At 46.6% G+C, this 27,483-nt stretch overlaps 1 protein-coding gene across 1 annotated transcript in view; it reads right to left on the bottom strand.

Moving 5' to 3' along the window:
- Positions 1-11,217, bottom strand: part of LOC138666840 (alpha-2-macroglobulin-like protein 1) — a 216,492-nt gene extending 205,275 nt beyond the window's left edge. The window contains exon 1 of the mRNA XM_069755018.1: positions 11,167-11,217. Coding sequence (XP_069611119.1) covers positions 11,167-11,217 — 51 coding nt within the window. The remainder of the gene's footprint in view (positions 1-11,166) is intronic.
- Positions 11,218-27,483: the final 16,266 nt, after the last annotated feature.

Consider the following 27,483-nt stretch of genomic DNA (forward strand, 5'->3'; position numbering starts at 1 on the left):
CGCACGCAGGATGCCATTCGGGCCTCCAAGGAGAGAATGAGGTCCTCCGCCGATGTTCATCGGCGCCCCGCTCCGACCTTTGCTCCTGGCGACTTGGTGTGGCTCTCCGCCCATAACATCAGGCTGCGAGTTGAGTCCACTAAGTTTGCTCCTCGCTACTTGGGTCCCTTCAAGGTTCTCGAACAGGTTAATCCTGTGGTCTACCGTTTGGCTCTTCCTCCACGCTTGGGTATCACCGACACCTTTCATGTGTCCCTCTTGAAACCCGTATACATGTCCCGGTTTTCCGAGTCATCTGCCGGGACATCGGGTTCGTCTACGGACGATTACGAGGTGAACGCTATTTTGGGGTGCAAGGTGGTACGCGGCAAAAAGTTCTATCTGGGGGATTGGAAGGGTTATGGCCCAGAGGACAGGTCATGGGAGCCTGCTGAAAACATTCGGGCCCCACAGCTCATTGCTGCCTTCGAGCGTGGCGAGGCCCAAGGAGGGGGGGGGCCTAGGAGGGGGGGTAATGTTGGGTCTCGAGTTCCCGCTTCTGCACAGGGGGAATCTCGAGCCATCTCCGCTGCGGTCTCCCATTCTTATCCAGCCGCAGTGGAGTCTGCTCAGCAGGGACGTCGGTCCCAGCGTCTTGCTCAGTCTCACTCTGTACAGAGAGTTACTGCTTTCTTCTTCAGCTTCTGCCATTAAAGCCAGTGTTGGTCAGCAGCGAGCGGACTTTTCTGGGACTAATTCCTTGTCTGCACACACTGAGCATGCCCAGGGCAAGATCTCCCGTTGGAGATCGAGGGTCATGTGCTCAGGCTCTGCAGCACATTCCATTGGTCCTCTTGGCAGGTCTTGGAAGGGCAAAGTTTCTGTGGCCACTTCCTGTGCTGCAACTATATAAACTGCGCATGACCGCACGGCCATGCGCTAGTGTACAATTGTTAATGTGTGTATGTTGTGAGTGCAAGTCGTCCTTGGATACCCCTACCCTATTGAATGTCTGTTCGCGGAAGGTGTATGGTTGCTATCTAGCGCCCGACTTATCCTACAGCACGAATCACACATTACAGCGTCCAGTTGCTGTGACCGCCAGTACGGCGCCGTGCACTTCCTCTGTGCTTTCCTTACCCAAGCCTGGGTGGTTAGTGGCGTTCGTCAGTGCGGGACCGCATGCACTCTTGTGCCTTAATATCGTTATATAGTTTCCTTACACACCCAGTTGCGGTGTTGTGCCAGCAAGGGTCTAATCGGACTTCAATCCTAGTTGGGGTTGAGTTCGCTGACTACTTGCTCGCGCTCTATGTGCGGTATCGCGGTCCTGTGACGCAACAGGATCGCTTCCTTCACGCTGGGTGAAGTTTAACCCACGTGTGTATACTTATGATTACCGCCATATAGTCCGTCATTACTTGGCAGCAGGTTCCATCTCTGCACGGAGGACCCCGGGCTGCGAACGCACCATACTCTATCTGTCTTATTATTTGGTGCGTTCCGCTAGCCCTAACAGTAGGTATTTCAACTTTGCAAGTGTTGTGATCCTGAGCAAGCAGGGGGGGCCCACTCATCACTGGCACAGGGCCCCTCATAGTACGGCGGTGTGTTTGACGGCGTGTGGTGCCTCCCACTGCCAGAGTCACTTTTGCGAACTATGAGGGGCCCTGTGCCAGTGCCAACGAGTATGCCCCCCCACCTGGTGAAGGAACCTGCACTTTCATCTGCACCTTCCTCTTTGTCCCCGTGTAAGGTGGTATAATATAAGGGAAGGTGTTATGATCTGGTGGTTTAGGAACAACATGGGACAAGCTCTGAAGGAGGTGGTATCTGTACTGACCGCAAACCCTGAACCTAGCAGCGCAAATAGAAATAGCCGTGGGGGGGGTACCTGACGCTCCCTAGACCCCTCGGCACAGCCTAAGATCTAACTTCCCCTAAAGATGGAAACAGGAAACCTATCTTGCCTCAGAGAAAATCCCCAAAGGAAAGATAGCCCCCCACAAATATTGACGGTGAAAGGAGGGGAAAATAACATACGCAGAAATGAAATCAGATTTTAGCATAGGAGGCCAGTCTAGCTAGATAGATAGGACAGGAAAGGATACTGTGCGGTCAGTATAAAAACTACAAAACAATCCACACAGAGTTTACAAAAATCTCCACACCTGACTAAAGGTGTGGAGGGTAAATCTGCTTCCCAGAGCTTCCAGCTAACAGAAATAATCCATATTGACAAGCTGGACAAAATATAGAATGCACAGAACAATAAGTCCACAACATGTGGACTGAAATGAGCAAGCCAGGACTTATCTTTGCTGAACTGGTCAGGAAACCAGGGAAATCCAAGCAGAGATGTGAATCCAGCCAGGAAACATTGACAAGTGGCACTGGCTGAAGGGAAGAGCCAGGAATAAAAGCCGAGCAGAAAGACAATTAGTGGAAGCAGCTGCAGACTACTAAATCCAAGGAGCAGCCATTCCACTTAAAACCACCGGAGGGAGCCCAAGAGCAGAACTCACAAAAATGCCACTTACAACCACGGAGGGAGCCCAAGAGCGGAATTCACAACAGGAAGGGGGACCTGATTTTCAGCAGGGTCAGATTCTAGCTGTGTAGAGTGCAAGGGGAATGTAGTGGTCTGGGACAATGTACCATTGCTTTGTTCATTGGAGGACAACTGTAATGAGTGGCAGACACAGACACAGTTAGTAGGCCCTAATGATAAAGTAGGCTAAATGCAGTTCAAAATTGGTAACAGGTCTAAACAGGCGGCATTGCTTTGTTCAGTGGAGGACAAGAGAGGTAAGTATTGCAAGTGGTAGAGCACTGTTTGAGCTGGGGGGAACACTCTCTCGTGGGCGGCGGTACTGACACAGGGCCCCTCATATTACGATGGTGTGTCTGACGTTGGTGGGGCACCACCACCGTCAGAAACACTTCATTGTACTGTGAGGGACCCTGTGCCAGTGCCGTCGCCCAAGAGTGGGCGCATCCACCTGTCCAGGCAAACGGCACTCGCACGGGTGCTTGCACCAGGTGGTGACCACGGCCCTGTGGGGGGAGTCAGCCCATTTAGGGAGGTATAAAAATGGCCTATGGTGGACATTCAGCAGCTGCAAATGGAGGAATTTGAGAAGTCAGTAAGAGGAGGCCAAAAGCAAGACCTTTTTCAGGCAAGCTACGTGTCAGCAGGGGAAGGTGGGGCAAAATAATTTGAAATCCATGATTGGTTCATTTTAATGAAGGTTAGATCATCAACATTCTGGGTAGCCAGACGTGTCCTTTTTTCGGTCAGTATTGAACCAGCAGCACTGAAGACTCTTTCTGAAGGCACACTAGAAGCAGGGCAATCGAGCTCCTGTAATGCATATTCAGCCAATTCAGGCCAGGTGTCTATTTTAGATGCCCAGTAATCAAAGGGGAATGACCTGTGAGAAGGAACATCGATAAGGGAGGAAAATTAGTTCATAACCATACTGGACAAATGCTGTCTCCTGTCACTTTGAATCGATGCAGCAGTACCTGTCGTGTCAGCGGTCATTGCGAAATCACTCCACAACCTGGTCATAAAACCTCTCTATCCAACGCCACTTCGGATTTGTGCACCTCTAACACCTCTGCCATGTTGCCCCCTACGGCTGGTGTGAGAACCATCACCGCCGCTGTGTGCAGGGAATGCCTGAACCAAACAGTCTACAAGAGTTGCTTGTTTGGTAGCCAATATTTGCTTAAGGTTCTCATGCGGCATGATATTTTGTAATTTTCCTTTATATTGTGGATCCAGGAGGCAGGCCAACCAGTAATCGTCATCGGTCATCATTTTGATAATGCGAGGGTCCCTTTTTAGGATGTGCAAGGCATACTCAGCCATGTGGCCAATGTTCCAGGTGTCAATTCACTGCTTGTGCTGGGTTGAGGAGCACTTTCTTGCAAATCACTTGTGTACCTGACCTTGCAACGCCAACAGTTTCTATTGCCCCCTGAGAAGCATCCTCCTCCCATAAATATTCATCCCCATCCTCCTCCTCCTCCTCTTCATCCGCCACCTCGTCCAGGAGAGTTCCCTCAGTAGACAATGGCTGACTGTCATCAAGGCTTCCCTATCCCTCCTCCTTTGCTGAAGACGCCAGCTCCTTAATGTGCGTCAAACTTTGCATCAGCAGACGCATTAGTGGGATGCTCATGCTTATGATGGTGTTGTCTGCACTTACCAGCCCTGTGCATTCCTCAAAACACTGAAGGACTTGACAGAGGTAACATAGTAACATAGTAACATAGTTAGTAAGGCCGAAAAAAGACATTTGTCCATCCAGTTCAGCCTAAATTCCATCATAATAAATACCCAGATCTACGTCCTTCTACAGAACCTAATAATTGTATGATACAATATTGTTCTGCTCCAGGAGGACATCCAGGCCTCTCTTGAACCCCTCGACTGAGTTCGCCATCACCACCTCCTCAGGCAAGCAATTCCAGATTCTCACTGCCCTAACAGTAAAGAATCCTCTTCTATGTTGGTGGAAAAACCTTCTCTCCTCCAGACGCAAAGAATGCCCCCTTGTGCCCGTCACCTTCCTTGGTATAAACAGATCCTCAGCGAGATATTTGTATTGTCCCCTTATATACTTATACATGGTTATTAGATCGCCCCTCAGTCGTCTTTTTTCTAGACTAAATAATCCTAATTTCGCTAATCTATCTGGGTATTGTAGTTCTCCCATCCCCTTTATTAATTTTGTTGCCCTCCTTTGTACTCTCTCTAGTTCCATTATATCCTTCCTGAGCACCGGTGCCCAAAACTGGACACAGTACTCCATGTGCGGTCTAACTAGGGATTTGTACAGAGGCAGTATAATGCTCTCATCATGTGTATCCAGACCTCTTTTAATGCACCCCATGATCCTGTTTGCCTTGGCAGCTGCTGCCTGGCACTGGCTGCTCCAGGTAAGTTTATCATTAACTAGGATCCCCAAGTCCTTCTCCCTGTCAGATTTACCCAGTGGTTTCCCGTTCAGTGTGTAATGGTGATATTGATTCCCTCTTCCCATGTGTATAACCTTACATTTATCATTGTTAAACCTCATCTGCCACCTTTCAGCCCAAGTTTCCAACTTATCCAGATCCATCTGTAGCAGAATACTATCTTCTCTTGTATTAACTGCTTTACATAGTTTTGTATCATCTGCAAATATCGATATTTTACTGTGTAAACCTTCTACCAGATCATTAATGAATATGTTGAAGAGAACAGGTCCCAATACTGACCCCTGCGGGTCTTGGAGCTTTGACCACTGCACACCAGACAACTCCATGTCTGCCATTAAACTGCCTGCCCGTGTATGTGTCTCCTCCCACAAATTAATAAAAGCACGCCTTTGTTCGCACAGCCTCTGAACCATGTGCAGTGTGGAGTTTCACCTTGTTGCAATGTCGATTATCAGGCGGTGCTGGGGAAGATTCAGCGATCGCTGATGGATCAGCATATGGCTGGAGTGTACGGGCGACCGGCGGACGTGCGAGCAAAGTATTCGCACCTTCAGGAGCAGGGCTGGTAACTCCAGATAATTTTTGGGGAAGCACTGCACCACCAGGTTCAAGGTGTGAGCCAGGCAAGGTATGTGTTTCAGTTCTGAAAGGGCTATGGCAGCCATAAAATTCCTTCCGTTATCACTGATTACCTTGCCTGCCTCAAGATGTACACTGCCCAGCCATGACTGAGTTTGTTGCTGCAAGTACTCGGCCAGTACTTCCACGGTGTGTCTGTTGTTGCCCAAACACTTCATTTGTAGCACAGCCTGCTGACGCTTACCACTAGCTGTTCGATAATGGGACACCTTGTGTGCAACATTGGCAGCTGCGGATGGAGTGGTCGTGCGACTGCACTCTGTGGACGAGCTTTTGCTTCTGGAGGAGGAGGAGGGTTGGCGAATGCCTACAGCCAACTATTTCCTAGACCGTGGGCTAGGCAGAACTGTCCCACTATGGCTGTCCCCTGTGGACCCTGCATCCACCACATTAACCCAGTGTGCCGTAATGGACACGTAACGTCCATGGATATGCCTGCTGGTCTATGCAACTAGTGTGAGGTGCACCTTTCTACTGACTGATTGCCTCAGTGCATGAACAATGCAGTTTTTGACATGCTGGTGGAGGGCTGGGATGGCTTTTCTCGCAAAGAAGTGCTGACTGGGTAGATCATAGCGTGGTACTGCGTAGGCCATCAGGTCTTTGAAAGCTTCGCTTTCAACCAACCAGTAAGGCATCATCTCTAACGAGATTAGTCCAGCAATGTGGCCGTTCAAACCCTGTGTACGTGGATGAGAGGATGAGTACTTTCTTTTCCTATCGAGAGTCTCTTGTAGGGTGAGCTGGACTGGAATAGCTGCATATGGTGGAACTAGCGGTGGGGGTGGTGGACATGGCGGATTGAGAGACGGTTGGTGATGGTATTCTTGATGTTGGCCTACAAACAGTGTTTCTTACCAAAAACCTTGTGATTCCCTGACTGCTTTGGCCTTGCGACGATACCTCCACATTTGCTGCTGGTGGTGTCCTAACTGGTCGGCTTACAGTGAGGGAAGCAATGTAGCGTTGCTGACTACCTTCATTCTGAGCAGGTGCACCAACGGTACGGGACGTTTGGTAGTTAGTCCAGGCTTGCAAGTGCCTGCTGGTTAAATGTCTAAGCAAGCACGTTGTATTTAAATTTTGAAGATTCTTCCCTCTGCTAAAGGTCTTGGAGCATTTCTTACAGATAACTTTTGACTGATCATTCGGATCTTGGTTAAAAAATTGCCACACTACACTGTTCCTTCTATGGAATACCTTTTCAGGCATTGCACGCTGTGCTACTTTCACCGGATGGCCACGCTGTCCTACAACTGTTTTTGTTTTTGACAAACGTTTTTGGACTGATACGGGTCTGCCAGATGACAGCTGTTGCGATGTTGATGGCTGCTGCGGATCATCCTCCTCCGTTTCTGAGCTACTGGCAGCGGCACCCTCTTCCCCCAATGGCTGCCAATCTGGGTCAACAACTGGGTCATCTATCACCTCCTCTTCAATGTCATGTGCACCTTCCTTTGTGTCACCGTGTAAGGTGCTATAACGTTCGGGACGGGGCACCATAGTCTCATCATGGTCAGATTCTGGCTCAGTACACTGCGAGGGCAATGTAGTGATCTGAGTCAATGGAACAGCATAACAATCTAGCTGTGGCTGTGCATCAGTGCACTCCATGTCCGATTCATCTTGTAATGGGCAGTTAACAATTTCCCTTTCCAACCTAGGCACGGTATTTGTAAAAAGCTCCATGAAGTAACCTGTAGTGTCGCCTGACACATCCTTCACTTTTGGTTTGGGTGAAGGACACAAGGAAACGTCTAGTTCCTGACCGGGAGCATCCACTGACGACTCGCTGCTTTTATATTTGGAACTTTCTGAAGAGGAGGTGAAAGACCTAGAGGCTGAGTCAGCAAGGAAAGCCAAAACTTTTTCATGGGGCTCCGGCTTTAAAACCTGTTTTCCTACTCCCAGAAAAGGGAGCCTTTGAGGCCTTGTGTAGCCAGACAATGACGCTGGCTCAACAAATCCAGCCTTAGGTGCTATTGTGCTCTTGCCACTACCACCAGATGCACCACCACCATCAGTACCAGCTGGCAACCAACGCCCACGGCCTCTTCCACCAGACTTCCTCATTTTTTGGAAAATGTAACCGAAATAACAACCGTTTTATGGTACTGTAAAACAAGGTAGAAGGTGTATATAAACTTGTTGAGAATTTAAATCTCCATTTTTTTTGGGGGGAGACTGAACCAAAACTCATGCCCAGTATATAGAACAACGCAAACTAAGTGGCAGAAAGTGGCTGGCTGATATACGACAATCTAACAGGACTTCAGTATATCCACTTTGTGAGAATTTGAATCTCACCCTTTTTTTGGGGAGACTGAACCAAAACTCAGGCCCAGTGTATAGAACAACGCAAACTAAGTGGCAGAAAGTGGCTGGCTGATATACGACACATTAACAGGGCTTCAGTATATCCACTTTGTGAGAATTTGAATCTCACCTTTTTTGGGGGGAGACTGAACCAAGACTCAGGCCCAGTGTATATAACAACGCAATGTAAGTGGCAGAAAGTGGCTGGAAGATATATGAAAAATACAAGGACTGTAGTACAATTTCAATCTCCCTACAATGCTCTTAGGAAAAGTATGGCAGCAATAAAAAGGACTGCTGCACACAAAAGCAGTTTGGGGGTTAATCTTCCCTCCCTAACTATATCCCTTCTTCTGATGAAGCTGCAGCAACCTCTCCCTATGCTAAGATCGGCAGAAGTAAGATGGCGGTCGGCGTGCACGCCCCTTTATAGCCCCTGTGACGTCGCAGAAAGCAAGCCAATCACTGTCATGCCCTTCTCTAAGATGGTGGGGACTGAGACCTATGTCATCATGCTGCCCACACTCTGCGTGCTCCTTCATTGGCTGCAAAATGGCGCTGAAAATGTCATACGAAACGCGACTTTTGCGTGCAGATCGCCGGCCTCATGGCCGATCCCACACTAGGATCAGGTCGGGTTTCACGAAACCCGACTTTGCCAAAAGTCGGCGATTTTTTAATTTGTCCGATCCGTTTCGCTCAACCCTAGCAGCAACTATTACATTGTGTGTCCAGTTCATCGTGAAAAATTTGGTGAAAGGTTCTCTAAAAGGACCAATTGATCATCAGCAGAGGTTTTTGTTTCTTACTTTTTACTTGTGGTTTTTGCTGATTTGTTTTGTACCAAATTCATCACACTGACCGTAATTAATGAAATGCAAAGCCCCAAATTGCCTTTTTTACTGTCTTTAACTGGCTTTCCAACTTTTTAATGAGAAAAGTTGCACATTTGGCAAAATGTCACAAAAATTAGTTAAAATAAGTCAGCTAGGGACGACTGGAGTAGAGTAGTGTTGCGCCAAATTTTATAAATGTGTCTAAAATATCTGGAAAATTCACATTAATTTAAAAGTTCAGAAAACTAACTAAACCACAAACGATAACATGAAAAACGACGCAAAACAAAAAGTCACTAGCTGAGAAGTATTTATGCTAAAGAACTAGTGAAAATACAATGATAAACCGAGCCCGGAGCGTTTGTATAAGATTAAAGAAAAATGACTGCTGCTTTCAAGAAACAATGCCAACCATGCTTGTTCATGGGCAATGTCTGCTGTTACAATTAAACCTACAGTAATTAACCTCTTATATGGAACCTGACCGCAGTATCTACCCTTATTAACTAATTACAGTGCTGCATTTTTTCAGTAAACACTGATTTATAGCAACCCCAATGTTAAGGGACAGTTGCTACCATAAATGTAAAATCAGCATTTTAATCTTGTGTTGTTACATATTCTAATTAGCTTCACTAGTCAGAATGGCATGCCCTTAGTGCTGAGCAGTGCAGCCGAATCAGCGGATATCACGCCCATAGAGGTGCTGTTAGTGTTTTTAGTGCCCCTCTTCCTAAACTGTAAGTCATTTTCTGATGATTGTTTTCATGTGTTAATCTTCTGCAGTGCACCACTCGACAGCCTCCGAGGTTCCTGCCTGCAGGGGGCGGTGCGCTGCTGAAGATTGACAGTTCAAACTAGTGACAACATCAGAGAAGGGCAGGGACAATGAAGGTGATCGGGATGTGCGCTCTAGTGATCCGGCCAGGGGTACATCAGTTCTTACAGGGCTAAAACTGGTCTCATTATCACTAGTCCAAAGACTGGTGCAAATTCATTATGCAGAAATATAACATATATACTTCTAGGAGTATGTGCGTTATACTTACTCTTATTTCAACCTCATGCAACTAAAAAAAAAAGAAAAAAATATATTATTACATGTAAAATACAAATAGTAGAAAATATGAATGTTGTAACATGTCATGCATAGCATTTATTATAGAATATTTATTAAAACTACAAATTAACCCCACCTTCAAAAGGAACCTGAAGACCCACCTCTTCCGACAAGCCTACAACCTGCAGTGATCCCCAATCTACTGAAGCGCCACATGACCAGCTCTACCCTCACCTAGTGTATCCTCACCCATCCCCTGTAGACTGTGAGCCCTCGCGGGCAGGGTCCTCTCTCCTCCTGTACTTGTGTGTGCCTTGTTTTACTCATGTTTATTGTACTTGTCTATATTTGCCCCATTCACATGTAAAGCACCATGGAATAAATGGCGCTATAAAAATGAATAATAATAATAATATGGTCTGATAATCCTGCAGACATGTCTCCCTCATTTGCCTCCTCGGGGGCGGGTAACAGGAAGGACTAACACATTATTGTAGGGGCAGACTACACATGTTTTTGTAGTCTATAACTAAGGAGATACTGTACAAAGGACTGCATGGCAGCTAGAGACACAAAGCATTAGGAAATTTTAGAAAATACCGTGGTGCTTAGTCTTTTATTTAATTGTTGCATCGCTGCAATAAATCTTTGGTGCAAATAACCTTTATGTGAAAAATATAATGAATAGATGATTCAAACGTGGTAAAAGCAAAAGTTAAAGGATTTGTCCACTACTGGACCACATCAGGGTAATCACTTCTGGGCCCAATAGAAAAGAAAATCAATGTATGCTCACCTTCCACAATGGTGCTGATCCAGCGATTTTAGGCACAGCTATTCTGAGTCGGTCAGGTGACATTATTATGTCACTTGAGTGGCCTCTAAATAGCTGCAACCCTTACAATCTCATCAGAGTGGACATCCACTGCGATGGCAAATGGATGAGTTGGAGTTAATCAATGACCTCTGTTTGACTGCAGCAATGTTACCTGACCCACCCAAAATTGCAGCATGAACATTGTCGGAAATGAGTTAATTCAGAAGGTGAGTATAGATTGTTTTTCTTCCCATGGGGTACTGAAATAATTAAAGAGGTTGTCCAATATGTTTTGACTGATGACCTGTCCTTAGGATAGTTCATCAATGTCTGATCGGTCGGGGTCCCACACCCAGCACCCCTGCCGATTACCTGCTATCGGTGGCTGGCCAAAAATATCCACTTGACAAGCTGCTTTATCTACTGATAGAGGCCGTGGCAGGTTACTACTTACTACACATCCACCTTCTATTCAAATCAATGGGAGGCAGATGAGTAGTACCTTGCAGCAGCCACTACCAGAAGACGACCAGCTCCAGAAGTGAGTACTTCGGGCCAGTGACTGGCACCGCAGACATTGATAACAGCTGATCAATGAGGATACTGGGTGTCGGACCTCAACCGATCAGACATTGATGACTTATCTTAAGGATACAGCCAAAACAGTGGTGGATAACCTCTTTAAAATGTTATCCATCGCAACAAATCAGAGTCTATTTTTCTCCAGGTTTTTTTGCATAGTATTTATGTATTTCTTGTACATATTTTACAGAGAGAGCCGCAATAGATGATGTGAAATAAAAACCACTACTTCTACTAATACTATTCCTAAAATAATATCTGAGAAGGTAGAATTAATTCTACATTAGTAATGAATCGTGAGGAGAGAATAGAGAAGATATAGAAAGAGAGGAGATGACAGCTGGTGCTCGTAAAATATTATGGAGAGGGGATGGGAAGAAGGGAGGAGCTGAAAGAAAATACAGATATTCTGCTGCAAATTTTCCTGAAACGACCGTTACACTTTCAAGATTTGCCCCGTAGTGGCACACCAGAGGTCAATAACGGAATAATTAGCTCCATTTCTCCTATTATCATGTACTGTACTGTAGCTACAGCTTTTGGCAGAATATGGTAACTTGATTTGTGGCACTGGTATAAGCCATCTGGTGGTACATACTACAACTGCCAACCCCTCTGCTTGCTGTTTCAGGTATGGTCTGGCACCAGGTACGGACTGGGACTGAAATTCAACCCTGGCATTTGAAATCACACAGGCCCATGTTGTCCCCGTCCCCAAGCACCACATGGAATATATTACTAATATTACCCTGGATAGAGGAAAGGAAGATTTACTACGAGACCAATATTTCTAAGGATTCCTGTGGCCTGCTGGGGTAAGTGATGGAGTCAGCGACTTTGTGCTCCATCACAACTCTTAATAATATGGATGTCTTGAGAACACAGATTTTGTTAACAACATAGCAGACAAGGCGGCCCATGACCAGACAGGCCCTTCTGGTATTTGCCAGAATTACCAGATGGCCAGTCCAGCCATGCCTGGGACAGCAGGTCTTCTTGGTGTAGCCATGAGGCTCACTGCACCATTTCAGCAACTGGTTATGCATGTCTCCGCCTCCTTTATCATTGATTGACAGCAATGACTTACCTGGAGTGAGAACTGTCTGGAGAGAAAGGTAAAGCAAGCCATGGCTGTCATTACCCAGTAAGGGAGGCGGGGACATGAAAAACCAGTGGATGCAACAGTGCTCTAAGCCTTGTGGCCATACTGAGGGTGCACTGAGCATCCTAATTAGCATATTTAATTAAACTTTTGATTACTCAAAAAAGAAGCAGTGATTACAACACTGAAGGTTCAATTTTCATGTGGACTATATCCCCTACAAGTCTAGTTGCATAGCTTATACTGGCTCCCCTGTCCTTTCTCTGTAGATAGTGCTTACATTAGGCAAGCCAATGCTATCAGTCACCAGTGAGAGGCGGTGCATGCAGAACCATGGGGCTTAATGGTGCCCTGAGCCTCTTGGCCACACCTATGGTGAACTGAATACCCTAATTAGAATATCTGATTAAACAACAGTTTGGAGGCAGCGCTTAAAACACTAAATGTGCAATTTTTATAGAAGGTAAATTGACATTGAACAGTAATTAAAAAAAAAATTCTCACCTTTTTATTTATAGCTTTAAAATCACTGTCCACGGTTATCACATGAAATTTCACTGTAAAAAGTGCATATTACAAGACATTACAAGTTTTGTCATATTGATTCAGCCAATATATTTACATTTGTTTAGTGCTCCTGAAGTTTTGTGCTCTTCAATAGACAATAGGCTGACAACCATTTCACTAAATCAAGCGAACCTGTCTCCAAGTCAAAAGTGACTATTTTTTTCTTATTTTATTCCCACTGAGTATTCCATTTCTTGTGTTTTGTTATTTATATTCAACATAGGGTTCTAGAGATGTGAGTATTTTTACCCTTTGCCACGACAGCACCCACTGGAGAGATAGGGATCCACCCCAAGGAGCCTGAAAGCTATAGAAGAATAAAAGGGGCGGTCCGCCTCTCCTCCTCAGTTTAGGTTTCCTGTTCCCAGGGGACAGGATCTCTGGATTCTCCAGATTCTCAGAAGAACATACCTGGGCCAAGGCATCCGCCTGTGCGGTCTCTACAGGAACGGCAGGGGATGCGGTCCAGATGCAGCATCGGGGGAGTTTCCGTTAGATGGCTCCCCCCTCGTCTGTCTGGCTCAGTGACCATCGGATCCGGGAAAGGCCACCCGGTATCACTGAACAACTCTGCACTGAGAGATGCGGGGGAAGATAACTCCGGGACACCGGCCGATGTATGGGGGTCCGGGAGTCTGCCGCACGATCTCCAGCAGCGGCAGCAGCCAGGACGCAGCTCCAGAGCGCAGGCTGGGGTAAGAAAGCGGCCACGCATGTGCAGATCGGCACAAGTCTCCATTATTACCCGGAAGTGATCATAGCACTTCCGGGGCATACAGCACAGCGGTCCGCGCATGCGCAGTACACCGCAAGAAGGGAAAAAAATTAAAAATGGAGACCGGATTTTATGTTTAAATGGGGGATGGTTGCGAGCGCACAGGTGATGCAACATGATGTCATCTCCAGGCAAGACGGTGGGCTCAGCAGGTGATTCAGCCAGCAGGAGATCCTCAGACGTCAGCCGTAAAAGTGATGCCGCGGATTCAAGGTCCAGAACGGCGCTTCAGCCACCTGATCCGGTACCAAAGAGCTTCACTGGGTGAGTGTTAAAAAACCTCTACTTATTAAGCCGACACTTTTTCTACAGTATTTTTCCCCCAGGCCAAAAGGAGACAAAAATCTAAACATAAACAATGTGCGTTGTGTGAGCAACGTCTCCCAGACTCCTACCCTAAAAAACTCTGCGACCAATGTATTAGGGAAACCATACAGGGTCCGTCTATGTCCGTTAAGGATATACGGGCCATAATCAGGGAAGAGTTACAAGCTATCACCCGAGACGTACCCCTTAAAAAAACAGTAAAGGAAAAACAGCGTCCAGCTCTGAGTCTGATGAGGATCACGTAATTAACTCGGACTCCTCACACGCATCATCCTCATCTTCATCACCATCAGATATTGAAGGTCGGTCTTGTTTTCCCCTTGAGGGGGTGGACAACCTAGTAAAATCAATCAGAAACACAATAGGTTGTGAAGATACAAAGGATGACCAGACGACGCAAGATATCATGTTTGCAGGGTTAGCGGAGAGGAAAAGGAGAGATTTCCCAGTAATCCCTGCAGTCAAAGCATTGATAAGGAGAGAATGGGAGAAACAACACCAGAGAGGTTTTCTCCCATCAGCCTCCAAAAGGAAGTACCCCTTTAGTGATGATGAGCTTATATCATGGACTAAGATACCTAAAGTGGACGCAGTGGTCGCCTCCACTTCAAAACAATCCACCTTACCAGTTGAGGATGCAGGCCTACTTTCTGATCCTCTAGACCGGAAAGCGGAATCATCACTAAAAAGATCCTGGGAAGCTTCCACAGGCATATTGAAGCTGGCAATTGCAAGTAAATGTACTGCTACATCTATGCTTGTCTGGATTGATCAATTAGATCAACAAATTGAACAAAGAGCGTCTAAACAGAAATTGCAGGACGCGATACCATTGATTAGAGGGGCAGCAGCCTTGTTGGCTGATGCATCAGCTGACTCTCTAAGCCTTGCAGCAAGATCAGCAGGTCTAGTTAATAATGCCAGACAAGCCTTGTGGATGAAGAGTTGGAAAGGGGATACACAATCGAAGACCAAAATCTGTGCAATTCCGTGTGAGGGTGAGTTTCTCTTTGGGAAAGCTCTGGATGAGATACTTCAAAAAAGCGAAAGACTTTTAGAAGGAGGCCATTCGGTAAAAGAAGACAAAATGAAAGACCAACGCGGTGGGCCACAAAAGAAGAAAAACAAAGGGGTAGTATGTTTAAGGGACCCCCCTTCCGCAGAGACAATAAATAATAAAACACAGGTCACCCCAGTAGGTGGTAGGCTAAAATTTTTCTTCCCTCAATGAGAAAAAATAACATCAAATCCGTGGATCCTAAATATCATTAAAGAAGGAATTAAAATAGAATTCCTCCAAATTCCACACGATTCGTTCATTATAACAACCCTTAGCTCACCGATACAACAAAAGGCCCTTGAGCTTGATATTCAAACTCTCATAGATAAAAATGTCTTAGTGAAAGTACCAAGGGGACAAGAGAATAGTGGGTTCTACTCTCCATTATTTCTAATCCCTAAGCCCGATGGTTTGTTCAGAACAATTATAAATCTTAGAAAACTCAACACATTTATTAAAAATTATAAATTTAAAATGGAATCCATTAGATCCACCATTAAGTTCCTTTATCCAAACTGTAAAATGGGCGGCATTGATTTGAAAGATGCTTACTACCATCTCCCTGTCCATAACAGATATCAAAGAAACTTCAGAGTCGCAGTAAAACTCGAAGGGGAGATTCATCATTTCCAGTACACTGCCATGCCCTTTGGTCTCTCCACGGCACCAAGGATCTTCACCAAAGAAATGTTAGAGGTGATGGCCTACCTTCGTCAAAAAGACACTTTAATCATCCTCTCTCTGGATGACTTTTTAGTTGTCGGAAATTCGTCCCTTCAGTGTGCTAAACGCTTGGCTGACACTGTCTCATCTTTACAGGACATGGGCTGGATCATCAACTCCAAAAAATCCAGACTTATCCCACTTTCCCTCCTGACATTTCTAGGGTTCAATCTAGATTCTACAAAACAAAGATGTCTACTCCCTCAGGTAAAAATATCTCTAATAGAGGGAAAGGAAAAGTAACTGCTGCCATTCACAAACCCCAAATGTCCCTGAGGGAAGGAATGTCCTTACTAGGTTCCCTTTCATCCTGTACTCCAGCCGTCCAGTGGGCACAATTCCATACCCGAACATTGCAACATCAAATTCTTCAGGAACAGAAAAAACTCCTTGGCCACCTCGAATCAAAAATAACCTTATCACAGGGGGTCCTAGCGTCGTTTTTATGGTGGTTAGATAGTAAGCATTTAGCAGGGGGTGTCCCTTGGGTAATAAAACCATCCCACACGTTTACTACTGATGCTAGTCCCCATGGGTGGGGCGCACATATGGGAGATGAATTCTGCCAGGGAATATGGAATGAACAAGAGATTCTATATTCATCTAATTTAAAAGAGCTAAATGCGGTAAACTATGCACTACGTCAATTTCTTCCGCAGCTTCAAGGAAACCACGTCAGAGTCTGTTCAGACAACACTACGACAGTGGCCTACTTAAACAAACAAGGGGGGACTCGGTCAGACGCTCTGATGTCTTCCGCAGAGAACATCTTGTTCCTGGCCGAAAAGCATCTGTTGTCCCTCTCTGCCATCCACATCAAAGGAGAGAGAAATCAACAGGCAGACTTTCTAAGTAGGCACACTCTACATCAAGGAGAATGGTGTCTAAATCCTCGCATTTTTCACAAAATAACATTATTATGGGGCAGGCCCCAGATAGACCTGTTTGCTACGAAACAAAACAGACAAGTACAGAAATTTGCATCTCGGTCCCGTGCAGACCACCCGGACATTCTAGATAATCTTCAAATGTCCTGACAATTCAAATTAGCCTATGCCTTCCCTCCGATAATTCTACTTCCTCAAGTCAAATGGAAAATCAGAGAGGAACAGGCCAGAATAATATTAATAGCACCATTTTGGCCCAAGAGACCGTGGTTCTCATGCCTGCGATCAATGTCAGTGACAGATCCATGGGTCCTTCCCTCAATCCCAGACCTACTCTCTCAGGGACCTTTCTTCCACCCCCAAGTGGACAACCTCCACTTGACGGCCTGGAATGAGAGAAATCTTGTATACGATTGTGGGAAGAGGAGATAAGAGGGGAGTAGAGAAGGAGACCTTGTGAGGATCGGAGGTGGCGTGTAGGTAAGTACTGGGAGACGAGGTCACAGATGTATGGAGGAGACAGGTTGTGGATGGCTTTGTACGTCATGGTTAGGGTTTTGTACTGGAGTCTCTGAGCAATGGGGAGCCAGTGAAGGGATTGACAGAGGGGAGAGGCCAGGGAATAGCGGGGGGACAGGTGGATTAGTCGGGCAGCAGAGTTTAGAATAGATTGGAGGGGTGCGAGAGTGTTAGAGGGGAGGCCACAGAGCAGGAGGTTGCAGTAGTCAAGGCGAGAGATGATGAGGGCATGGACTAGGGTTGAGGAATGAATGGATTCGTGAAATATTTTTGAGTTGAAGTCGGCAGGAAGTTGAAAGGGCTTGGATATGTGGTTTGAAGGAGAGATCAGCGTCAAGGATTACCCCGAGGCAGCGAGCTTGTGGGACTGGGGAGAGTGGGCAGCCATTTACTGTAATGGATAGTTTCACACTCTAGACGTAAAGAGAGTAGTCTTACAATATATTGAAAGAACTAATAGTTGGAGGCAGTGTAGGGCTATCTTCATATCCTTCCAGGGCAGAAAGAAAGGCTATAGAGTCACAAGAGCCACGCTATCCGGTTGGCCTACTCTATGAAAAATAAGGAACCTCCAGACGGCATTAAAACACACTCCACCAGAGCCATGGCTTCTTCCTAGGCCGAAAAGGGAAACGATCCAATTGAGGACATATGTAAGGCGGCAACGTGGTTGGCTCCCTCTACCTTCTATAACCACTATAGGCTAGATCTTTCATCAACTTCTGACCTACACTTTGGCAGGACTATCCTCAGCTCGGTGGTCCCCCTAGGTATTGGTCTCTGTAAATCTCTCCAGTGGGTGCTGTCGTGGCGAAGGGTAAATAGCCGGATTACTTACTGGTAATGCTCTTTTAACGAGTCCACGACAGCACCCAGTAACATCTCACCTAATAATTAATACATACCAATTGAATTACTTCCTTTGTAGAGTAAATAAGTTTAAATATATATTGTAAATATTTGCCTAATACTGGCGGTCCTCCAGGTACTCTGAAAATTAAACTGAGGACTAGAGGCGGACCGCCTCTTTTATTCTTCTGTAGGTTTCCTGTTCCTTGGGGCGGATCCCTATCTCTCCAGTGGGTGCTGTCGTGGACTCCTTAAAATAGCATTACCGTTAAGTAATCCGGCTATTTCACGCCTTCTGAATTAAGCTCAATGCAGTGAAACATGTGTTGAGGTGATTGTGCCTCCCCATTATTCTGTCTCTGCAAGGATATATATTTTTTGCTGGCCTACCATGTCTCATGGTATTGAATATAGATTATGGCCATTTCTTGGCTATATCATGTTACCTGTTATATGATGTCTTTTACTCCTGATTATATGTACCCTTGATATAATGAGTTTTATTCTAGTCTATAGTGTATAGTAACCCTTTCTAATCTAAGCAGGTGTCTGATATATATATATATATATATATATATATATATATCAGACACCTGATATAGTGTGGGGCAAAAAAGTATTTAGTCAGTCAGCAATAGTGCAAGTTCCACCACTTAAAAAGATGAGAGGCGTCTGTAATTTACATCATAGGTAGACCTCAACTATGGGAGACAAACTGAGAAAAAAAATCCAGAAAATCACATTGTCTGTTTTTTTATCATTTTTTTTGCATATTATGGTGGAAAATAAATGTGGCACCCCTAGGGGTATTTGCCACAAAAATAGTTACTGACAATAAATACAAATAATAAGATAGCAAAACTGCACTACCACCTCCGGCCAGAAGGGGGAGCTCCAGAGACTTCCCTTGATCCATTCTGGTCTGAGAGAAGAAATGGCAGTTGGGCTAAGGAGCTGATAGTGAGAGGTCATGCAGCTGAATTTCTAACAGCCCTGTGGCGATTTCCAGGCCTAAATCACCGGCCTGAGGAGAAGAGGGACAGAGAAAAAGGACATTGTGAGAACCGGGTAGCATTAATCACTACCCAGAACAGGCGCAAAGACGGATACCGGATCCGTGGCTGTATTCATTATATATAATACAGCAACCGGAAAAACGTGAGGTGATATCAGCTTCACTAGGGCCGGACGCAGCAACAGACACAGAGTTCAGCGGTACTCCCGGAGGGGGTAAGCCGATAAAAGGACTTGGGTTGCCCGTCGAACCAGGACCCGGAGGGGACAGATTGGGCCGGCAGCTAGTTCACATACAGCAGCAGGGCCACACAGAGATTGCGCACAATAAGAGGCGAAGACCCCGGCAGGGTCAAAGTAACTCAGAGTTCCCATACAGACTCCGGTGACAGGACTGGTTGTAAATCCTTTTATGTTAAAGTAAACTGGTTAAACGTTTCAGTGCCTCAGTCTTTCATTTGGACAATAGCCATCTATCCAGGATCGGGATCGTCACCGCTGGGAGAACCTGCTGCTGATCAAGTAAGTGCCTGTCCCCTCACGATACCCCTTACACTGTGCATTGCCTGAGGCCACAGCACCGGGTCAAGCCACCCGTGACATCCCCCTCAAGAGACAGACCCCATTGGTCCGGTGCTGGGTATCCCGGTCTCCTGGACGTCACATAAGTATCATCCAAATGCTCTCTAGCAAACTTCAGACGGGCCCGGACATGTACTGGCTTAAGCAGTGGGACACGTCTGGCACTGCAGGATCTGAGTCCATGGTGGCGTAGTGTGTTACTTATGGTAGGCCTTGTTACATTGGTCCCAGCTCTCTGCAGTTCATTCACTAGGTCCCCCCGCGTGGTTCTGGGATTTTTGCTCACCGTTCTTGTGATCATTCTGACCCCACGGGGTGGGATTTTGCGTGGAGCCCCAGATCGAGGGAGATTATCAGTGGTCTTCCATTTTCTAATTATTGCTCCCACTGTTGATTTCTTCAATCCAAGCTGGTTGGCTATTGCAGATTCAGTCTTCCCAGCCTGGTGCAGGGCTACAATTTTGTTTCTGGTGTCCTTTGACAGCTCTTTGGTCTTCACCATAGTGGAGTTTGGAGTCAGACTGTTTGAGGGTGTGCACAGGTGTCTTTTTATACTGATAACAAGTTTAAACAGGTGCCATTACTACAGGTAATGAGTGGAGGAAAGAGGAGACTCTTAAATAAGAAGTTACAGGTCTGTGAGAGCCAGAAATCTTGATTGTTTGTTTCTGACCAAATACTTATTTTCCACCATAATATGCAAAAAAAATGATAAAAAAACGGACAATGTGATTTTCTGGATTTTTTTTCTCAGTTTGTCTCCCATAGTTGAGGTCTACCTATGATGTAAATTACAGACGCCTCTCATCTTTTTAAGTGGTGGAACTTGCACTATTGCTGACTGACTAAATACTTTTTTGCCCCACTGTATATAGATATATACTAGCTGAAGAGCCCGGTGTTGCCTGGGCATAGTAAATATCTGTGGTTAGTTATAGCACCTCTCTTCTCTCATTTTCCCATCATGCCTCTCATTTTCCCCTCACTCCTCTCATTCCCCTCTAATACTTGTCATTTCGACCTCACATCTGTCATTTTCTGATCACTCCACTATTTTCCCTCACTCCTCTCATTTTGCACTCACATCTTTTCATTTTCACCTCACACCTCTCATTTTCCCCTCAGTATATACATGTTTGTCATCTCCAACACAAAAAGAGGACTTAAAAATCCTCCACAAAATTGAAAAAAAGTCACAAAGAAAAATGCAGAGATGTTTGCCTGCTGAAGCTTCCAACCGAATGCACTAGCTGGGTGCAATGGACACGATTAATGATGGCAAACACACAGGTGCAAAAAATACCAATGAAACAACCAGTGTCAATCCAGTGTTGGCTGTTTGGCATTAGTGCACAAAAAAATTAGCGATACTAGTCTGTATGTGGCGTTGTTCACACAAGCAATGCAAAGCATCTGGTGTTAGGATCAGCGGAACGCACCGAGAAAATAGAGATGTTTATTATGAAAGGTGCATTCGCAGAACGGGGTCCACCGTGCAGGAGGAACCTGCTGCTAGCGAATGGCGGCACTGTTAGACGGTATTGGCTAGCTCTGTTACACCACAGAGTAGCCGTGAAAGGGGAGCATTGCGCCCTGTTAGCCTCACAGGAGCACAAGCTTACTGCCAAGCTGATAGCAGTCAGTGGTTATGAAACATGCAATCTCCTCACCGGAGAAGCCGGTATTCTAGGGGCTTATGTCAGCCGGGTCCCTGAACACACTCATACAATCTCCTCACCGGAGGTGCCAGTATTCTAGGGGCTTATTTCATCTGGATCCCTGAACACACTCATACATAACCACACTGGCGCAAAGCACATATATGAATTGATACTAGCGCATGGCCGTGCGGCCATGCGAGCCTTAAATAGCTGCAGCACGTTTAGGACCTTTCAAAGAAGGACCAATGGAGAGCTGCAGTACCTGAGCATGTGACCCCAGATCTCCACTGAGAGATCTTGCCCTGGGCATGCTCAGAGTGCAAAGCAGGATTTAGTCCTAGCACCTACAAGGACCTTAGCTGCAGTATCTGATCATGTGACCTTCGATCTCCAATGAGAGATCTTACTCTGGGCATGCTCAGAATGTGAAAAGCAGGACTTAGCCCCAGAAGCGTCCGCTCGCCGCTGCCCAGCTCTGACTTCAATGGCAGAAGCAGGAAATGCAGCAGTAACTCTTAGCACAGAGTCAGACTGAGTGAGACACTGGGATCGACGTCTCCGCTGAGCAGGCTCCACTGCGGCAGGAGAAGAATGGGAGACCGCAGCAGAGATGGCCCGAGATTCCCCCTGTGCAGAGGCAGGAACTCGACCCCGAACATTACCCCCCCCCCAGGGCCCCCCTCCTTGGGCCTCGCTACGTTCGAAGGCAGCAATGAGCTGTGGAGCCCGAATGTGCTCAGCAGGCTTTCAGGACCATAACCCTTCCAGTCCACCAAATAAAATTTTTTGCCACGTACCACCTTGCACCCCAAAATAGCGTTTACCTCGTAATCGTCTGTAGACGAACCCGATGTCCCAGCAGATGACTCGGAAAACCGGGACATATATACGGGTTTCAAGAGGGACACATGAAAGGTGTCGGTGATACCCAGGCGTGGCGGAAGGGCCAAACGATAGACCACAGGATTAACCTGTTCGAGGACCGTGAAGGGGCCAAAGTAGCGAGGAGCAAACTTAGTGGACTCAACTCGCAGCCTGATGTTACGGGCGGAGAGCCACACCAAGTCGCCAGGAGCAAAGGTCGGAGCGGGGCGCCGATGTGCATCGGCAGAGGACCTCATTCTCTCCTTGGAGGCCCAAATGGCATCCTGAGTGCGGTCCCAAATATCCCGTGCCTCCACAGCCCAGTCTGCCACCCTGAAGTCGGCGGAAGACACGGGCATAGGCACAGGTACCCGCGGATGCTGACCATAGTTGAGGAGGAATGGGGTTTGTTCAGTAGACTCGGCTACGGCATTGTTCAGTGCAAACTCTGCCCACGATAGCAAGGATGCCCAGTCATCCTGCCTGGCTGAAACAAAATGTCGCAGGTATGTGACCAAGGTCTGGTTGGCCCTCTCTTCCAACCCATTCGTCTCGGGATGATATGCGGAAGAGAGATTTAACTCAATGCTGAGAAGACGACAAAGCTCTCTCCAGAACCGAGACGCAAACTGGGGACCCCGGTCACTGACAATTTTGTCTGGCATACCATGTAGGCGGAAGATGTGTTTTATGAACAACGCTGCCAAGGCCCGTGCAGAAGGTAACCGTGGTAGCGGCACCAAATGCACCATTTTTGAGAAATGTTCGGTGATGACCCAAATGATGGTACAGCCGCGAGACTTGGGTAAACCCACAACAAAGTCCATCCCGACCATCTCCCAGGACCTATCTGCCACCGGCAAGGGATAGAGTAACCCAGCTGGCCTTTGACGAGGAGATTTATTTTTGGCGCAGGAGACACACGCCTGAATATAATCTCTGACATCCCGGACCATATGTGGCCACCAGTACGTCCTCGCCAGCAGCTCAGATGTCCTCTTTGTCCCAAAGTGTCCACCCACCCTGGACGAATGAGCCCAAGAGAGAACCTCCGGTCGCAAATTAATGGGCACAAAAGACTTACCCAGAGGCACAGACTCTAGCGAAACCGGCGCTACGGTTCTCAGGCTCTCTGAAGGGACAATAAGCCAAGGCTCCCCTTCCTCCTCCTCAGATGACACAACAGAGCGAGAGAGAGCGTCTGCACGAATGTTCTTCTCCCCAGCGAGATAAAGAAGGGTGACGTGGAACCGGGAGAAGAACAAGGACCATCTGGCCTGGCGAGAATTTAGCCGCTGGGCTGTTTGCCGGTATAACAAATTTTTGTGGTCTGTGAAGACTTAACCCCTTAGCGACCGCCGATACGCCTTTTAACGGCGGCCGCTAAGGGTATTTAAACCACAGCGCCGTTAATTAACGGCGCTGTGGAAAAAGTAAATAGCGCCCCCCAGAGTCGGATTTTCTCCGGGGTGTCGGCTGCCGGGGGTAGCCGAGACCCCAGAGAACATGATTCGGGGTTTTTTTAACCCACCCCGCATTTGCGATCGCCGGTAATTAACCGTTTACCGGCGATCGCAAAAAAAAAAAAAAAACGCGATCTCTTTTTAATTTCTTTATCCTCCGATGTGATCGCACATCGGAGGATAGAGAAAAGGGGTCCCAGGTAGCCCCCCAATACTTACCTATCTCTCCCGATGCTCCTCGTGGCTCCCGGTGGGCGCCGCCATCTTGAAAATGGCGGGCGCATGCGCAGTGCGCCTGCCGGCCGGCCCCGCTAAAATCTTTGGGGTCTCGGCTGCCGGGGGTAGCCGAGACCCAAAAGAGCATGATCGGGGGTCGGTTTTAGCGACCTCTGTTTTGTGATCGCCGGTAATTAACTGTTTACCGGCGACCGCAAAAAAAAAAAAGCTAAGTGTAATTCTCTGTCCTCTGATGTGATTGCACATCAGAGGACAGAGAAATAGGGGGATTCGGGGACCCTATCATACTCACCTGTGTCCCTGGATCCTCCTGCTGCTCCTCCTGGCCGCCGGCATCTTCTGGGCAAAAGAAAATGGCGGGCGCATGTGCAGTGCGCCCACCATCTGTCTCCATCTGCCGGCCGGCAGGAGAAGAGCAGTTGGGGCTAAAATTAGGGTTAGAGGTAGGGTTAGGGGTAGGGTTAGGGGTAGGGTTAGGGGTAGGGGTAGGGTTAGGGGTAGGGTTAGGGCTAGGGGTAGGGCTAGGGGTAGGGTTAGGGCTAGGGTTAGGGGTAGGGTTAGGGGTAGGGGTAGGGTTAGGGGTAGGGTTAGGGCTAGGGTTAGGGCTAGGGGTAGGGTTAGGGCTAGGGTTAGGGGTAGGGTTAGGGCTAGGGTTAGGGCTAGGGTTAGTGGTAGGGTTAGGGCTAGGGGTAGGGTTAGGGCTAGGGTTAGGGGTAGGGTTAGGGTTAGGGCTAAATTTAGGGTTAGGGTTGGGGCTAAATTTAGAGTTAGGGTTGGCGCTAAATTTAGGGTTAGGCTTCTTTCACACTTACGTCGGTACGGGGCCGTCGCAATGCATCGGCCCGACATACCGACGCACGTTGTGAAAATTGTGCACAACGTGGGCAGCAAATGTAGTTTTTCAATGCATCCGCTGCCCAATCTATGTCCTGGGGAGGAGGGGGCGGAGTTACGGCCACGCATGCGCGGTCAGAAATGGCGGATGCGACATACAAAAAAACGTTACATTTAACTTTTTTTGTGCTGATGGTCCGCCAAAACACTGATCCAGTGCACTACGGACGCGACGTGTGGCCATCCGTCACGATCCGTCGGCAATACAAGTCTATGGGCAAAAAACGCATCCTGCGGGCACATTTGCAGGATCCGTTTCTTGTCCAAAATGACGGATTGCGACGGATGCCAAACGACGCAAATGTGAAAGTAGCCTTAGGGCTAGGGTTAGGGTTGGGGCTAAAGTTAGGGTTAGAGTTGGGATTAGGGTTAGGGTTTGGATTAGGGTTGGTATTAGGGTTAGGGTTGGCATTAGGGTTACGCTTGGGATTAGGGTTAGGTTTGGGATTAGGGTTAAGGTTAGGGTTGTGATTAGGGGTGTATTGGGATTAGGGTTAGGTTTGAGGTTAGTGTTGAGATTAGGATTAGGGGTGTGTTGGATTTAGGGTTTTGATTAGGGTTATGGTTAGGGTTGACATTAGGGTTGTTTTGGGGTAAGGGTTGGGATTATCGTTAGGGTTAGTGATTAGGATTATGGATCGGGTTGGGTTTGGGTTAGGGGTGTGTTGGAGTTGGGTTGGAGCTAGAATTGGGGGGTTTCCACTGTGTAGGTACATCAGGGGGTCTCCAAACACGACAGCCAATTTTGCGCTCAAAAAGTCAAATGGTGCTCCCTCCCTTCTGAGCTCTGCCGTGCGCCCAAACAGTGGGTTACCCCCACATATTTGGCATCAGCATACTCGGGAAAATAAAAACTTGGGGGCTACAAAATCCTTTTTGTGGAAAAATATATATATATTTTTTTATGACTCTGCATTATAAACTTCTGTGAAGCACTTGGGCATTCAAAGTTCTCACCACACATCTAGATAAGTTCCTTGGGGGGTCTAGTTTCCAAAATGGGGTCACTTGTGGGGGGTTACTACAGTTTAGGTACATCAGGGGCTCTGCAATCGCAACATAATGCCCACAGACCATTCTATCAAAGTCTGCATTCCAAAAAGGCGTTCCTTCCCTTCCGAGCTCTGCCGTGCGCCCAAACAGTGGTTTACCCCCACATATGGGGCATCAGCATATTCAGGATAAATTGGACAACAACATTAGTGGTCCAATTTCTCCTGTTACCCTTGTGAAATAAAAACTTGGGGGCTACAATATCTTTTTTGTGAAAAAAAAAATATTTTTTATTTTCACGACTCTGCATTCTAAACTTCTGTGAAGCACTTGGGCATTCAAAGTTCTCACCACACATCTAGATAAGTTCCTTGGGGGGGTCTAGTTTCCAAAATGGGGTCACTTGTGGAGGGTTTCTACTGGTTAGGTACATCAGGGGCTCTGCAAACTCAACATAATGCCCGCAGACCATTCTATCAAAGTCTGCATTCCAAAACGGCGCTCCTTCCTTCCGAGCTCTGCCGTGCGCCCAAACAGTGGTTTACCCCCACATATGGGGTACCAGCATACTCAGGACAAATTGGACAACAACTTTTGGGGTCCAATTTCTCTTGTTACCCTTGTGAAAATAAAAACTTGGGGGCTAAAAAATCTTTTTTGTGGAAAAAAAAAATATTTTTTATTTTAACGACTCTGCATTATAAACTTCTGTGAAGCACTTGGGCATTCAAAGTTCTCACCACACATCTAGATAAGTTCCTTAAGGGGTCTAGTTTCCAAAATGGGGTCACTTGTGGGGGATTTCTACTGGTTAGGCACATCAGGGGCTCTCCAAACGCGACATGGCGTCCAATCTCAATTCCAGCCAATTCTACATTGAAAAAGTAAAATGGCACTCCTTCTCTTCCAAGCTCTGCGGTGCGCCCAAACAGTGGTTTACCCCCACATATTGGGTATCAGCGTACTCAGGAGAAATTGCACAACAACTTCTGTGGTCTAATTTCTCCTGTTACCCTTGTGAAAATAAAAATTTGTGGGCAAAAAGATAATTTTTGTGTAAACAAAAGCGATTTTTTATTTTCACGGCTCTACGTTATAAACTTCTGTGAAGCACTTGGGGGTTCAAAGTGCTCACCACACATCTAGATAAGTTCCTTAAGGGGTCTAGTTTCCAAAATGGTGTCACTTGTGGGGGGTTTCCACTGTTTAGGCACATCAGGGGCTCTCTAAACGTGACATGGTGTCCGATCTCAATTCCAGCCAATTCTGCATTGAAAAAGTCAAACGGCGCTCCTTCACTTCTAAGTTCTGCGGTGCGCCCAAAAAGTGGTTTACCCCCACATATGGGGTATTGGCGTATTCAGGAGAAATTGCATAACAAAATTTATGGTTACATTTCTGTTTTTACACTTGTGAAAATAAAAAAAAATGGTTCTGAATTAAGATGTTTGCAAAAAAAAGTTAAATGTTCATTTTTTCCTTCCACATTGTTTCAGTTCCTGTGAAGCACGTAAAGGGTTAATAAACTTCTTGAATGTGGTTTTTGAGAACTTTGAGGGGTGTAGTTTTTAGAATGGTGTCACACTTCATTATTTTCTATCATATAGACCCCTCAAAATGAGTTCAAATGTGATGTGGTCCCTAAAAAAAAATGGTGTTGTAAAAATGAGAAATTGCTGGTGAACTTTTAACCCTTATAACTCCCTAACAAAAAAAAATTTTGTTTCCAAAATTGCGCTGATGTA

The sequence above is a fragment of the Ranitomeya imitator genome, chromosome 2 (genome assembly GCF_032444005.1).
Source record: "Ranitomeya imitator isolate aRanImi1 chromosome 2, aRanImi1.pri, whole genome shotgun sequence".
Taxonomy (NCBI): Eukaryota; Metazoa; Chordata; class Amphibia; order Anura; family Dendrobatidae; genus Ranitomeya; species Ranitomeya imitator.